Source organism: Solanum stenotomum, unplaced genomic scaffold (genome assembly GCF_019186545.1).
Source record: "Solanum stenotomum isolate F172 unplaced genomic scaffold, ASM1918654v1 scaffold23673, whole genome shotgun sequence".
Classification (NCBI taxonomy): Eukaryota; Viridiplantae; Streptophyta; class Magnoliopsida; order Solanales; family Solanaceae; genus Solanum; species Solanum stenotomum.
The window spans coordinates 141,027-157,130 of record NW_026027624.1 but is presented as its reverse complement, the minus strand read 5'-3'; the positions used below and the strand labels follow the sequence as shown (position 1 = coordinate 157,130).

General features: G+C 34.1%; 1 protein-coding gene and 1 pseudogene across 2 annotated transcripts; one reads left to right on the top strand and one right to left on the bottom strand.

Annotated features, from left to right (window-relative positions):
- The first annotated feature begins 462 nt into the window (after positions 1-462).
- Positions 463-7,250, top strand: LOC125851275 (3-isopropylmalate dehydratase large subunit, chloroplastic-like; annotated as a pseudogene).
- A 1,842-nt stretch (positions 7,251-9,092) lies between these two features.
- Positions 9,093-12,364, bottom strand: LOC125851246 (auxin-responsive protein IAA13-like). Of its 2 annotated transcripts, none has more exons than XM_049531026.1 (5): positions 11,993-12,364; positions 10,651-10,961; positions 10,290-10,407; positions 9,677-9,738; positions 9,093-9,467 (listed from the first exon to the last, which is right to left on the bottom strand). In XM_049531026.1, exons 1-5 carry the CDS (start codon positions 12,301-12,303, stop codon positions 9,418-9,420), a joined length of 852 nt encoding a protein of 283 aa, XP_049386983.1. In that variant the 5' UTR covers positions 12,304-12,364; the 3' UTR covers positions 9,093-9,417. The 2 variants fall into 2 exon arrangements, with proteins under 2 accessions (XP_049386983.1, XP_049386984.1); XM_049531027.1 differs by having other exon boundaries at positions 10,651-10,958; positions 11,993-12,356.
- Between the last annotated feature and the right edge of the window lie 3,740 nt (positions 12,365-16,104).

Here is a 16,104-nt window from a genome sequence, read left to right as displayed (position 1 = left end):
TCATACTCTTGATGATTTACGCGAGGTGATAAGAGACTTCCGTGGAATACCCGGGATGTTGCGTGATGTCTCTCGATGGGGGAAGCAGAGTTGTTTCACCTTGAGTTATCCTCGAAGCTATAGTATTAGCACTGCTGTTGAGAGTTTGGCAGAACAGTTCCCCGGCGTGCTGAGAAACAGCAGGTACTATAGTACTAGTAAGTGTGTGGTTGTGGATTTGTTGTTGAGTAACATGTTACGAATGAGTTGCTACAACATAATAGAACAATTAGGTGCCATTGGTAAGGTAGGTTGCCCTTCTGATGATACTTTGAACGATCAGTTCTTTAACTTGAATCTACTGAACAAGGAGTTGAAGTCAGATGTTGAGGAGAGCAACTCCTTGCTGCAGGAGTGGTATGGAATAAAGAACTGTATCATCCAGTGTCTTTTGGAGGGAAGCTGAAGGACATGGTTGTTAAAATGGCAAGTTGTATGAGAAGTGGTGATACTTCTTTTCTCAGACCACAACTATTGCATCCTTTGCCTTACTCGGCTTCAAGGAACACTACATGGGCTGTGGTGCATGGATTGAGGAAAATCGAGCTTGAATCTACTCAACTAATCAATGCCACATTGAAGCTTAATCAAATGACCAAAGCATACGCGTGGGTGATGGGTGTTCGTGAAACATTACCTAAGGTTGGGTTGAATGCACTGTGTGAGGTGTACATTGAGAACCTCACTTCAAAGGAGAGTGAGTTCATACAGTTGGTGTTGGGTGATTATGATATCAACATTAAGCACATGTTGGACAAAGAATTGGACCCGAGAACTGATGAGCTCGAACTGGGGTGCAGGCCCTTTTATAGTTCGTCCTTTCCAGGGACAAGGTGCACTGTTGTGTTCGACTCAGATGGTGTTGGGATGATAGTTTTTGACAGTGCTTCCAGTTCTGTGAACGCCAGTGAGTCGTTGGGAGTTCCTACTCCTGCAACATTTGGTGCAGCTGCTGTCAGGACAGCTGCAGTGGGTGCACTTTCTGATGCCGATGTTGACAGATTGGTGGATGTATCACCTCAAGAGACTGCACATGGTGTGGCACCAGATCAGGCAGGTCGAGCATTTGGTGTGGAACGAGCTGGAACTGATGCTGCTGACACTCAAAGAGCTGGTGGACAGGCGGGCTCAGGACGTGGTGCTTCTGTCCATGGTGGTCGTGGTCGCACAGCGAGGTGGAACTGGACAAGCAGGTAAAGACATTCTAGATGGAAATCATTATTCGACTTCATAAATGTTAAGTGTCTTGATTCATATGTCTTTTAATTATTCTAGCTAGGTGCATGATCTTTTCTATTATCCAAGTAACTCTTATGGTATTAATGTGGTTAAATTTAAGTGTGTGTGAAAGTACCTATTTGACAAGAGGGAGTTACTCCGTTGGTAAGCACCTCCCCTTCCAACTCGAAGAGTGTGAGATTGATTTTCTTAGTAGCGTCCTTTTTTGTGTATGCATGTAGTCAAGAGACATTAGCTTAACCCTCTATGAGGATTCAACATGTATATATAGCTGAATCTATAAATACATCTAACCTATAATAACCTATAAGACAATCATAAAAACTTTTAAACGTGTCAAAATAAAAATAATAGCATGAGACACGCTCGAAAGTACAATATGAATGAAATATCGATCATATGAACAGTGCATTTTGGAATATAATTCAGTCGGAGTGATAATATTATAGGCGGCTGATACATAATGCTATCTTAGATCTACTTTGATCAAGAAACTGTACAATATTAGAAAATGAAGGACCTTTTTTACTGTCAGTATCAAAATCTAATTGGTAAGATTATACTTCATTGATCATTTATTATTCTTTATTTCAACATTCAACAGCTATACTAGTCACTTTTTGCCTCACGCATTTTTATTCTTTCTTAAATTTTGTGTGTCAAGTCAAAATCATACAAAAAAATTGAAACGAAGGGAGGAAGTAATGGTCAAAAAGCAACAACATGCATTTTGTCCCTATATACAAATGTCATACAGGATCTTTTACTACAATTCACAAAGGACAGTTCAGAAGCTAAGTGTGTTCTCTGCTACTGGAAATGGCTTCTTTTTCCACCAGCTTCTACTTCTTTTCTCAGCAAGGTATGCCTGTTCGTGCAAAAATCAGTTTTTTTTTCACAAGAATTGATCAAAATCACTGTGATCCAACTTTGTTTTTTTCTCTTTTATGTGCAGAATGTCGTGTCTTTATCTGATTTCTCTCCTCTATATCAGTTTCTCACTCAAAGACCCAGGAGAAAATTTTCCAAGAAAATTGTTTCTGTGATCACACAGCCAAGTTCAAGAATGCCTGCCACCACTGGCTCAGTTGGGTTTATTTTGTTTTCTATCAAATATTTATACTAATAAAGTTTGCCTTTTCATATACATACGTGTGTGGCTTAGTGATCAATGAAGTAATTTGAGAACCCTAAGGTCTATTGTTCAAACTCTAGCACAAACAAAAACAATAGGTGATCTCTTTCAATCTGCCCTAGCCTTAGTTGACACAGTTAGCCGATATGTGATGCTGGTGGGAGGAAATAAGTATCCCGTAGATTTAGTTGAGGTGCGCAAAGGCTGGCCTAGACACCACGGTTATAAAAAAAAAACACTAGGTGATTTCTTCCAGCCATCTTAGTCTTAGTGGACAGAGTTACATGATACCTATTGGTGGTGGGAGGTGGCAGCATAGCAGGTATATCGTGGAATTAGTCGAGGTGATTTCTTCCCATCTGCCCTAGTCTTTGTAGACAGAATACATGTTACTAGTGGGAGGTGACAAGTATCCCATGAAACTAGTTGAGGTGCGAGAAAGTTGACCTAGACACCACGATGATAAAAAAAAAAATTCTCCTTTTCATATTTGGGGAATAAAGTTGCAAACTTTCCCATATAGCTTAATGGTACTTGATGCTTGTGATTGTGATTTTTTTGTTTTTTTAGGTGAAGAGTTGGATGACTATGACTGAGAAGTTGCTGGCTAGGGCTTCTGAGAAGCTTCATGTGGTTCCAGGTGAGAATTTGTGGGTCAATGTTGATGTTTTGATGACAAATGATATTACTGGGCCTGGTGCTATTGGAGTATTTAAAAGAGAATTTGGAGAAAATGCCAAGGTATGCTAAAATGGCCATATTGTTTAATTAAGTTGAGTTTCATCTTTGTTGTTATATATGGTTAGAGATTTATGTTTATAGGTTTTTCGGAGTTTTTAGTTTATGCACATTCACAATTGACGAAAATGCTGGAAACTTCATGTATAAACAAGAGCAAGTTAGAGTTTGATGTCTCCAAAGATATGATTCAATATCTTACTCCTCATTCCTGAAAAATTGTGTGACAAGTTGAAAAGGGATGCTTTTGTGTCTCTACTTAAAATCATTCATATCTCGAACATTTCCCTCTTGGTAACTTGAACTCCCAAGCTCATGGTATAAAGAGGGCAAGCATTCGATCGTGTCTAGTTGAGTTCTGTATCACCTAGGAAAGTAGAATTTCTGCAGTAACTTAACTATACAATATACCCTGTAATGAAGCATCTGCACAGGATCGGTGATTCATAGTTGAGGTACTGAGAAAAGTTGATGCAGAGTACCATGCTGTTCTAAATTCTAATCTAGTAAAAACCTCACTTGAACAGACCTTGATTTTCCTGTTGGGACACTTCTATGACTCTAATAATCCCAGGGATTGTTTGTTTTCTTCATATCTTAGGTCTGGGATCGTGAAAAGTAGTTGTCATACCCGATCACTACATTTTCACAGCTGATGAACGAGCAAACCATAATGTAGACACGCTGAGGGACTTCTGCAATGAGCAAAATATTAAGTACTTTTATGACATTAAGGACCTCGGAAACTTCCAGGTATGATATTGCGTTTATATCCCTTAGCAACACATTATGGGTAACTCCGAGCTTTTGTTTCATTTTATAACTAAAACATAGTGGGACTGAATATGTTGACAGGCTAATCCAGATTACAAAGGAGTGTGCCACATTGCTCTTGCCCAAGAAGGTCACTGCAGACCAGGAGAGGTGAAGTTTGTGCTACACACGCAAAAATCCTAATATGTCTTCTCCTCCATTATACTTCTTTTGACTTTGTAGGTTTGTCTGCAGGTTTTAGTAGGTACAGACTCGCATACATGTACTGCAGGAGCATTCGGTCAATTTGCATCTGGAATCGGAAATACTGATTCAGGTTTTGTTCTGGGTACTGGAAAGATTTTGCTCAAGGTATGTAACTACTTTTATCCTATTTCTTATTGTATTTGATTTTCACTTGGACCACATGTAAAACTGTGCTTTCAGTTCGCATCCAGAGACCACATTCCTTTGATTCATATACTTGTTATTGAGTATAAGTAGAAAAAAAGGATATATACCTATGATGAATATCTCAAAGTTAAGTTAATTTAGCGTGGATCGCATGTCCATGTCTCATTTGACATATATGGTATGTATTATCTACCTGAAGTTTTATATGGTGTCGTCATTTAAGGAGGCAAGCTCATTGAAATGCTGAAAATTCTATTCTTTAGATCCCCGCGTTTCAGGTTCCTGCAGCTCTCACATAGATCTACTGTGAAATACAGGTTCCTCCAACTATCAGATTTGTATAGGATGGTGAAATTCCCAATTACATACTGCTGATAAAACAACATATGACTACCTTAAGGTATTTTGCTTATGATAAAACAACATATGAGTAGATGTCTTAATTACTCCCTTCATCTTCTAATTTGAGTGAAATAAGACCAGTTCTCTTGCTTATGAACATCTTTCGTGTTTTTCCGTCACAGGAAAAGACTACTGTGCATTATGAACCTGTCTACAGGGATGAGCAAGCCAGGTATCCAAAACAAAAGACATTGGTATATAACCACTCGTGTTTTTTCGTAACCATTACGTGTCTCCAATTTCATTTATGAAGGAGAGCCTTGGAGCAATGTTAAAAGTGTCTCCGTGTGACTTTTAGGTCACGGTTTCAAGCCATAGAATCAGCCACTGATGCTTGTGTCAGGGTACACTCACTTGGGGTGCAGGCTTTTCCCCAGACCTTGCGTAAACACGGATGCATCATGGCTTTGTTGAAGAAATAGCTTAGCATGTATGCTAAGATGATATTCATTATGACTTATGAGGTGATTGCCATAAATTCCAGATTTCTTGCGGAGTATCATTTCGACATCTCAAAGTTGGAGCCCTTAGTAGCAAAGGTGGGTCATAATTTGGCTGTTAATACTTTGATATATACATCATAAGTGTCTTCGTTTGTGCATATGATCTTCAATATTTATATTTTTCTTCTTTTATAAGTTTTCCAAATTTCCCTACTAAAGAAAAGCAAAGTACTTTCAATCTTTTCGTTTACTTCCTTTCCTATCGAATAGCACAGATGTTGCTTTTCTGATGTTCAAACAAACACATTTTCGTAGATTAAGAAGACGCCATGCACTTATTTAAGTCTGCTTGAAATATCCTATTATTTATTTTTTTGCATGTACTCTTTAGCCTCATTCTCCTGGTAATCGTGCTTTGGCAAGAGAATGTGAAGATGTTAAGATTGACAGAGTATATATTGGATCATGTACCGGTGGAAAAACAGAAGACTTCATGGCTGCTGCCAAAGTTTTTCTAGCATCAGTAAGATGATATCTCTTTCTCAATAATTTCACTATGCATATGAAAAGTATACATGTATATTCTGTTGATGCACAAGAATCCCTCNTAAGATTGACAGAGTATATATTGGATCTTGTACCGGTGGAAAGGCAGAGGACTTCATGGCTGCTGCCAAAGTTTTTCTAGCATCAGTAAGATGATATCTCTTTCTCAATAATTTCACTATGCATATGAAAAGTATACATGTATATTCTGTTGATGCACAAGAGTCCCTCAAAATGCATACCTTGTACCTTTCCAAATAGATCATATTCCTTTGATTTATAGCTGAATAAGTATTTTGTGCTTGTTAAGCTATGTACAGTACTACACCTAAAGGTGTCTGTGTTTTAGGGTTGAGCTAGGCTTTAGTGTCATATCTTTACATGGTATCAGAGTCAGGTTCATCCCCGTATGGGCTCCCGTTCCACACTCCTGTTGGGCTTGCATGAAGGGAGGGGTGTTAGAGTCGGTTAGAGTCCCATGTTGGTTGGGGAATGGTGATTTGCATACATGGACTTGAGGTAATCTTTCCCTCGTGAACTAGCTTATGGGGTTGAATTAATCTCAGGTGTCATATCTTTACCGTGCTTAGATGCTTCTTGGTGGAAGTTTGGGATGTGATATTTCTCAGACTTTTTTACCATATTTCTCCCTAAGATTTCTTGTTTGGTTGCATCTTTGGTGGCTAACAGAGTTTTGCATCCTCACAGGGAAAGAAGGTCAAAGTTCCAACATTTCTCGTCCCTGCTACGCAGAAGGTTTGTGCTCTTACTGTATTGTTCTGCCGGATTCAGACACACCTATATACAACATGAATGTCATGGTGGCATACCATATGGTTAAAAAACAATCACAAATTATCTGTCCGTTATAAGATTTCCTCCGGTTAATGGATAGCCATTTGTTACCATATGATACAAAACTTTGCAATGTTTCAGGTCTGGATGGATTTATATACTATCCCAGTTCCAGAATCTGATGGCAAAACATGCTCACAGATCTGGCTGCGATACACCAGCAAGTCCTAGTTGTGGTGCTTGTATGGGTGGCCCTAGAGACACTCATGCTCGGTTGAACGAACCTCAGGCAAGCTTCACCAATGCTAGTGCATTTTTTTTGATTGAGAGTCTTCAAGTTACTTATATGAAAAGTGTTAATCGCGCTATAGCAATGTGGAACAACATTGAGCTGATCAACGAACAATTTGATTTTCCAGGTATGTGTTTCAACCACAAACAGAAACTTCCTGGGGCGAATGGGCTATAAAGGAAGGTCAAATTTATCTTGCATCTCCATATACAGCTGCAGCATCTGCATTAGCTGGTCAAGTTACTGATCCTCGAGATTTTCTGCAGTAACAATCTTGATTATTCATGTTAAAACGCGCTAAAGCTTGAACTTTTCTTTGTAATGTACACCTGAAGATGTTTGTGTTTCTGATTTCAGTGACAAAATACAGGTTTTTCAAGTACTCTTAGCTGTAGTTACATTTATTTGCTTGTGGAAAGTGTAAAGACGTGCTGAATTTTTTGAATCGTATCATTTAAAAGATTAATGTCTCGATATAACTTCTATTGTACTCTTTTTCTCTAACCACACGTGACAATACTATGTCGATGGGATGAGATTCAACTCCACGACTTCTACTTGTTCTGATAACATGTTGATAGCATGGACATATCCTATTTGTGTAAATCACCATGTACCAAAATCAACACAAGTTAGTCTATTTTTTAATTTTATGTTATCATAGATGTATAAGTAACTATTGCCTAAATGAATTCCTATTTTTGCAATTTCCCCTCTTATATTAGAGATAAAAAAAAAGTATTATATATAGTTATGTTTACACCCTTAACCAAAAGTCTCGGGTTCGAGTTCTAGGTATGGAGAAAATTTTATTGGGAGCACCATCTCGGAACGAGCTTTGCAGTGCGCAATTCGTATTTAGTCCGAGCTCATTGGATTTGGACACCTGGGAAACCAAAAAAACTTTGATGATCTTTTTTTAAGACAATTTGGAAGTGACACGTAATAGTTGGTGACTGAGATCTGAACTCAAATAGTTTCATCATTGTGTAGGGTTCTATTGTTAGGATAAAGTGGAGAAAAAAGAACAAACACAATGGATAGCGCATGAGGTTTATTATACTTTATGTTAGGAACCTCCTAGAAACACTATACAAATAAAAACTTACTATAGTTAGTATTTGTATCATTTAACGGAAGGGAAATCTTGAAGCAACGATAAAAATATTTTTATGTAGCCTATAGGTTACAAATTCAAATCGTGAGATGGATTATTCACCTTTGCGTTAAGACGAGGTATCTACGTATACACATAACACACGAGACGTAACCTTATATTGTGTATATTCATTAATTTAATATAAACATCGAATGAAAGTACACTTTACCATACTTATCTGGTCTCTTCATGGACTCCACAAGGAGTATTGGAATACAGTTGTCACTTGATCAATGAAATAAATTATGTTTAGAATGACTAACATTAGTCATAATCAGAATCATTTCATCATAAGAATATAAATTTATATATAGTAGTGTATTTGTTTTTTAGTATTCCAACCTTATCTAAACTACTATGTGATTAGACAAACTAAACATAGTATATACTTGTGTTTAGGAGGAAATAATATATTTTACATGAAAAATGTCTACTAGTAAGAAAGGAGCTAATTTTGATGGAACATAAAATTACTGAGGGACAAAGCTACAAACACATAGAGACAAAAGTCATTCTTGATAAAAATGACACTCTAACCCTACTCACCCCCCCCCCCCTTTTGGAGGGTTAGAGGGTTAGGAATTAAATAATATTGAGTTAACTTGCACTATGGTACAGTAAGGAGATGTCAGAGATTGAATATGGTAGGCGTAAGGTGACAGAGAGATAGGCCAAAGAAATCTTGAAGAAGAGCGATTAGATAGGACATGACACAGTTTTAGCTTACCAAAAACATACCGTTAGTAGAAGGGCCTAAAGGTTGAGTAAAAGAGTAGAGGATCACTACATGATTGTTTCTTTCACTCTGTTTATTTATTATCTATCGATTCTTTTTCATCTATGTATGTTCTACCCTTGTCAGACTTCACTTACGAGATTATACTGGTATGTTGTTGTAGAGTTAAAGTGCATGCACTATATCTTGAAAGATAACTTTAGCACAAAGCACATGATAGGACTATGCACAAACTCAAACTTAAATTCTCAATTTTTTCAGTCATGTAATGATGGACAGAATCCACAATAGAGGATTTGATAAAAACTTTCAACATCTAGTGTCTTTAATGACTTCACCACTAGCAAATTCTTTATAATATATTATCTTATATACCACCAAACAAAAAGAGATTGATCAACTCAACATTAAAATAAACAAATAAATAAATAGAATTTCTTGCAACAAACACAAAACACACAAAAAGAGGAAAATAGCATTCCCATATTTACATCATGAGAAAGGTAGGTAGATTTTGGGGCAAAAACATTGGTGTATCAACTATATGAGGGGGCTTGAGACCTAAACCAAAAAAAAAAAAACACAAAAGTGGGGCATTTTTTGGAGAGTAAATGGTGCAAAACAAAAAATGCAACCATGAAAAAAGTAACATTATCCCTATTTCTGTTTTACTTTTTGTTTCTTCCAAACTTTTTTTACCAAGCATGTTCCTTGCACCAAGCATATTTAGATAGGTTTTCCTTTGTGTCTCTCTTGTTTCTGAGGGATTCTTGGAGCTGAAAATAAACCAATAACTAGTGTTAGAGCTAAGGAAACAAAATGACAAAAAGGCTATATTGCTCGGACTCTCCAAAAATGCACTACTTTTGGATTTGGAGGATCCGACAGACGACCCCCTGCACCCCGTAGCACTTTTGAAGAGTTTTCGAGCAATATAACAAAAGGAGAGGTAGAGTATGTTCTTTTGGCATGGTTATGTACATACCAAGTCCATTAGCCTCAGAAGTCCTCATGATTCTTAGCCTTTTCACAGTGTTGAGAAACATCCTATAACACATGAAAGTATTAGAACATATAAAGAACTAGAGTGAGGAGCAAGAAATGATAACAACTTGATTTAGCATAAATGTAGATCATACTTTCTATGCTACTTATTCATGACGTGTAGGGCCCGTTTAGGGAAAAACACACCTACCAAGAATTTCTTCATTCCCTGAGGACTCAGGTCTGAGACCTTTAGTTAAGGATGGAAGGATCACATATATCTCACCACATCAAGGTAGATGGTGTTTCTCCATGCTACTGATGTACTACACGTATCCATAATATTGATAGTTTATGCCTATTATTTTAGTCGTTTTCATTTTTGTACTTCCTCGTTGGAAGATGAAGGTGTGATCATTTGTTTTCATGAATTAGGTCCACCAAAAGCACCATGCATAATATATATACTTGAGAATTGAGATCATCAATACCTCATGTTTGCTTATATATTCTCTACTTTTTTTTGGTTTGTGGGGCTTGATGAAAACTTAGGCTTCTAATATTTCGATGCTTTTTGCAACTATGAAATAGTAATAATTAAGGGAATTTCTTACCCAAATGGTACATCTCCAACAAGCATCCAATCTCCTTCTTTATCCTCATATGTGAGCACAAATTCAGATGATCCATCCAAGAGCTTAAAAGACTTAGTTGCTTGTTCCTTTTCACCGCCTATAAAAAAAATGGAACATCAACAATCACTTCATAACAAAAACATCACAAAGCATACAACCGATTCGTGTCATTTAGTCCCTTTTCTACCGTAAAACATGGGGTGCTCCACGCCCGTGTAGAAGTATAATGCACACGAGAAACAAATAACTACACTTGATCTAGCCAAAGGCTGAGCAAACTAGTTTTTAGAGCTAATTTAAGTAACAAAACAAGAAGTAAACTTTGAAACAGAATCCATACTTTTGGTAGATTTGAAGAACATATCCTCCAAGGTTTCGGCTAACGATTCATAGCAAGTATGAGCATTCAAATCCACCTTTCTTCCAATAGGCAAACCATCCATATTCACCTTCACAAAACCAAGATGCCCCTTTTCTTTAACAGAAGCTGCATCATCCTTACTGTTTCCGTGATTGATTTTCTTCTTCGAGTGCTCCTTCTTATCGTTCCCGCCAACTCCCTTGTCGTCATCAGCATTTAGAACCTTTGATTGATTAACCAAGCTGTTCATTCTGTATGCCCTTATGGGTGGCCATCCCACAACCTGACTGCTTTCAGAAATCAAAATAAATGAATCATCAATTATATACTCAATCATCCATCAAGAATCCAAATTCATGAACTTTGTAATCTTAGCTAAAATGAACAAGTCAAAAGAAAGAGTTGAAAAAAAGAGAGGAAAGAGGCATATGAATGTTTGCAAAATGTTTTCTTTTTCTTTTCTAAAAAGTACAAAAAAAAAAATTGTCAAAAACTATCAAAGTTGCACTAAAAGTAGGATTAGAGGGAATATAATGATAGACTATCATAATGACAGGGCAACCAAAAGCAACTTTTTTGGCAGATTTTAGATTAAAGGTAATGAGATGAACAAAGGTGATGCATGCTCTGCCAGCTTCTTAGAACCAGTAATTAAAAAATTAAACTAATAACTCATCAAAGACAAAAGCTAAAACAAATTAAAGGAATATATACTCAACAATAAAAATCTATTCTTGACTAGATTAAACACAACTTTTCATAGATAAACATGAAACTATTGTAAAAAAAAGTTGTAATATTAAAGGAAAGAACTTTTCTTCAAGATCATGAAAACCCTTCAAGGAATACACAATTTCTTGAGTAAACTAAACTTAAACTTCATTGTTAGTCATAAAAATTAATGTAAAAGCTCTAAAATCAAAGAAAAGAACTCTGCTTTAGGAACCAGCAAAAAACAAAAGCAAAAACAAATCCAAGGAACACATAACAAAAATCCTAGAAAAAAAATGAAACTTTACATAAGAACCTAAAATCATTTAGTCCCTTTTGAGATACACAATTTCTTGAGTAAACTAAACATGAACTAAATGCAAAAAGACTACTAAAATTAGAGAAAAGAACACATTTTTATGAAAATTTATGAAATTCTTGGAAAGTGAAACTTTACATAGGAACCTAAAATCACTAAGACCCTCTGAGAGAAACACTTTCTTGAGTAAACTAAACATACCACCATGGCTAAACATGATATAAATGCAAGAAAAATACTAAATTTAGAGAAAAGAACACATTTTTTATGAGAAAAATATGAAATACTAACCTTGCACCAGTAGGAGGAGATCCAACCTCAGTTGTAGAACCAGCAAAATCAGCAGCTCTTTTAGTACCAGAAACACCACCACTAATGGATCTTTTAGCTGAAAATCCATTAGGAAAATCTTTAGCAGTTAAAATCCTACCATACTCACCCCATGGTGACTTCTTAGTCTTCCCCCCCACCCCACCACCCCCACCCCCACTGTTAAGGCTAAGACCTAACCCCAACTCAAGCTCTGTTTCATCCTCAGAACAAATACCCATATTGTAATCTTGCTCCATTTTTGCACCTTTTTCACTAAGACTTGGTTCCATGAAAAGGGGTTTTTTCAAGAATCTGTGAGTAAATTTCAAGAAAATGTGTAAGAGTAAAATGGGGTTACAGGGGATGAAGAGAATGTATAGATGGGGGTTGTGAGGAGTAGGGGGTGGGGTAAAATGGTGGAGGTAGTGATGATTATGGGACCCATATGTCTGGTAGTGCACCAAGCACTGTCCTTGAAAGATAATGAATTAAATTCTTGTTTGTTCATCAAGTTTCTTTAAAACCAATTTCTCAAAACTCATGATTTTGGGTTTTGGTTTTGTATTGCCATGCTTGCTTTTTTGGTATTAATTAGTACTTGAAAGTGTTTGTTTTTTCTTTGTCCCCTTTTGCCACCTCTTTTGTCCAAATGTTGGAAACAAAAAATAGTATGGGAATCATTTTGTATTTCTTGAGTTCTGTAAATGTCTAAAATTAACTTTACAAAATACTCCCTCCGTCCCTATTTAGTTGTCCATATTTTCTTTTTTAGTTATCCCTATTTAATTGTTCATTTTGACAGATCAAGAAAGGACAACAATTTTTTTCCTGTTATACCCTTATTTAAATAAAGTTGTCATAAATAAAGTAAATAAACTATTAAACTTCTCAGCATTGATTAGTTATCTTGAGTGAATTTATTTTGGAATTGTAAATTGTACTATAAGGGTAAAATTGTAACTTCACTATGCTAATCATTGTTGCCTTAATTTGTGTGTCATTTCTAAAGTGGACAACTAAATAGGGACAGAGGGAGTACTATCATGTCCATTTTTAATTATCATGTTACGTATTTTAAAAGTCAAATTTGACTAATTTTCAAAATTAAATTATATTATATTAATTTGATATTTTAAATTTAAAAAATTAGATATTCAAAAAAATACAAAAAGTACTATAAATTGCAATTTTTTACATATCGTAAAATGTAGGTCAAAGTTCTTATCGTTTGACTCTAAAAAGGGAAACTATGACAATTAAAAGTGGACGGAGAGAGTAATAGTATTTAATAGCAAGGGTAAAATAGATACAAAAAGTAAATTATCTCTTGATTTTCTAAATTGGACAATTTTTGTTGGACAACTATTATTAAACGGAGAAAGTAATGATCTTTTAAAAGTTTAAATTTAATTAGAGGTAAGGTGGAAAAGATTGTTTTATGCTTGGAAGCTTTCGATACCTCAGATTTATTTACTCGTGGCAACCTTCCAGCCGCCTAAGAGCAATGAAAAAGGATTTTCAGAATAATGGAGATTAGTGATGTACAAAATAAGGCTCACAAGTAAAATGTTCTTGATTTGCTAAAATGAAAAAAAAAAAAGTAAAATAAAATATCTATTTTTGATATAGATTTCAAATAAATTGAAATTGAGAAAGTATTTCTTTTGCGCTAAAATAGGTATGATTTTACAAAAATAAAATTAAAAAAAAATAAATATATATATATATGTTTATCACAAAATACCTGTCTTTTTAGTGTTCAAGATGATATTATTTATTTATTTTCTCATTTTCTTTTAGTAGTAATAGTTTTTAAGCAGATATAAATAAAGTAAATATAGAATGAAGAAAAGCTATATCTTAAAATTTAAATAATTAAGAATTTTCCTTTTTTAATTAGTATTTTTAAAATATATTATAAATAAAAATATGACAAATATTTTGAGATTACGAGAATAATTCAACTTTCAAAATTTATCAATTTAAATTTATATTATAAAATATATATTAAAAACTCTAATATATTTAGAGTTACAAGTATAATTAACTAAACATGCAGCTACTACATGATTGTCCTTTCAACTAATTAATCATTCTTGGTCTCATGCATGCAAAGCAGGACAGCTAAGGTCAAATGAGAATGAACATTTTTAATTTACAGAAATTAATTGTTACAATATATGTATTACTACTAATTAAATGAAATTTTATCTTACATTCTATCGTAGCATAAAATGAATTTCGTATAAGTTATGTATGACGATAATGATATAACTGTTGCTTATTATATTTAGCGGTAATGATAAATATGAATACTAATAATCAACATTATATATAAATATCACTAGAGGTTTAGCAACTCTGTAATATGTAATAACATTAACTCAATTATGTGACCAATGTTAGTCGTGATGGGATGATAGAAAATTTCTCCACTTTTCAAAGATTTCATGTTTGGTTGAGCCTTTAGGAATGAAAAATTTTGTTTAGAAACATCACCTTCAAAAATTAAGTTTTATAGTATACGGATGAATTTGAATCTAATCGAATCTGATAGAGATATCAAATATTAATTGAAATCAAATGAAAAGAAAAGAAGAAAAAAGAACTTTATGTGGTTGCTTGTACTAATTTTCTTTAGGATAACATAGAATCCTTTTTGAAGGCCCATTAATGTCTGCCACAATATGTCCAATTACCTATTATTAGTCTTGAATAAAAGCATTAACTTTTTTATTTAGTAAAATTGTTTTATATATAGTAACTTGTAGTACAAAGAATAGAATTTTAATGAATTTTTTGTACAACTGACATTAATTCCATTTTCAACCTTTACATCAAGTGTGAATCTTGAAAAAAGTTATCTTAGAAGGAAATCAAAGAAGAGAGAGGGCTAAGAGTCAAAATGTCAAATTTATCATTAAAAGACGCGATGGAATAAATAAAATTCCTATATTTTAAATAAGAAATCTTGAGTTCGATTCTTACAACAAAAATAAATAAATTAAATGAATCAAATGTGATGATGATCGTCTGAATTTTAATCAAACAAATATCAAATGATTATAGAAGAAATTCAAAGACATATATATTGGACTTTATGTCAATACTAGAAAGATTGCTTTCGAAAGACTCTTGGTTTAAGTGAAGTAAAAAATAGGAGTAATGAAAAAGAAAAAGCAACTCTGAAGAAAACATGACAACTAATAGGAAAGCAATGTCAAACATACAAGCAAGGTGAACAAGAACATCAACATATATAATATTGCAATCGCCTAGACATACATAATAAGCAACAAATCAAATAACGAATGCAAGAAACTAATATAATTAAATATGATAGCCACAATACCCTAGACTATCACCATGCCTAGCTAACTTGATCCGTTGAAAAGTAAGACAATGCTCGACTCTAACATTTCACCCTTACGTGATCTTCATATCTTCTATCTAAAATTATATTTTTGATAAATTAAATTACATTATGTCATATCTAATCACCTGTCCCGACAGAAGCATGAAAAGCAAGAGAAAAGAAAAAAAAATTAGCATGCAAAAAAAGGAAAGGAAAAGAGATAGAAAGGGGATATATAGAAGGAAAAGAGAAAGACAAAGTGTCATATTCATGATGAAGATAATTTAGAAGACTTTTGCCTAAGAATCTTTAATTAAGCATTTGTCACTACTCAAACAAACAAAGATTTCGAAAATATACTAACTATTACGTTTGGCCAAACTTTTTATATAAAAAATATTTTTTTGTTAGAAGTATTTGTTAAAGAAATATTTTTTTAAAAATAGTAATTTGTGTTTAACTAATTATTTTGAAAATATTTTTGTTAATATTAAAACAGTAATTTGTATTTGACAAAATTTTTAAAATGTTTAATGAAAAAATATTTTTCAGTAAATAAATTCCTTAAAAAATATTCTAATAAAACAAATAAAATTTCACATTTATTTACTTTCATGAAAACTTTTTTCTACCAAATACACTCTAATGCTATTGATTTTTTTAAAAAGGGAGTGCATGTACAAAACGTAAAAGATTTAAAAGAGAAATAATATAAATATGAAGGGAATAATTTAAG

Coding starts and splice junctions, on each gene's coding strand:
- LOC125851246 (XM_049531026.1), bottom strand. CDS start 12,303: ATGGAACCAAGTCTTAGTGAAAAAGGTGCAAAAATGGAGCAAGATTAC. Junction 10,408..10,650: donor GTTCTTCAAATCTACCAAAA/GTATGGATTCTG, acceptor TTTTTTTTATAG/GCGGTGAAAAGGAACAAGCA. Junction 9,468..9,676: donor TTCTGAGGCTAATGGACTTG/GTATGTACATAA, acceptor GTTTATTTTCAG/CTCCAAGAATCCCTCAGAAA.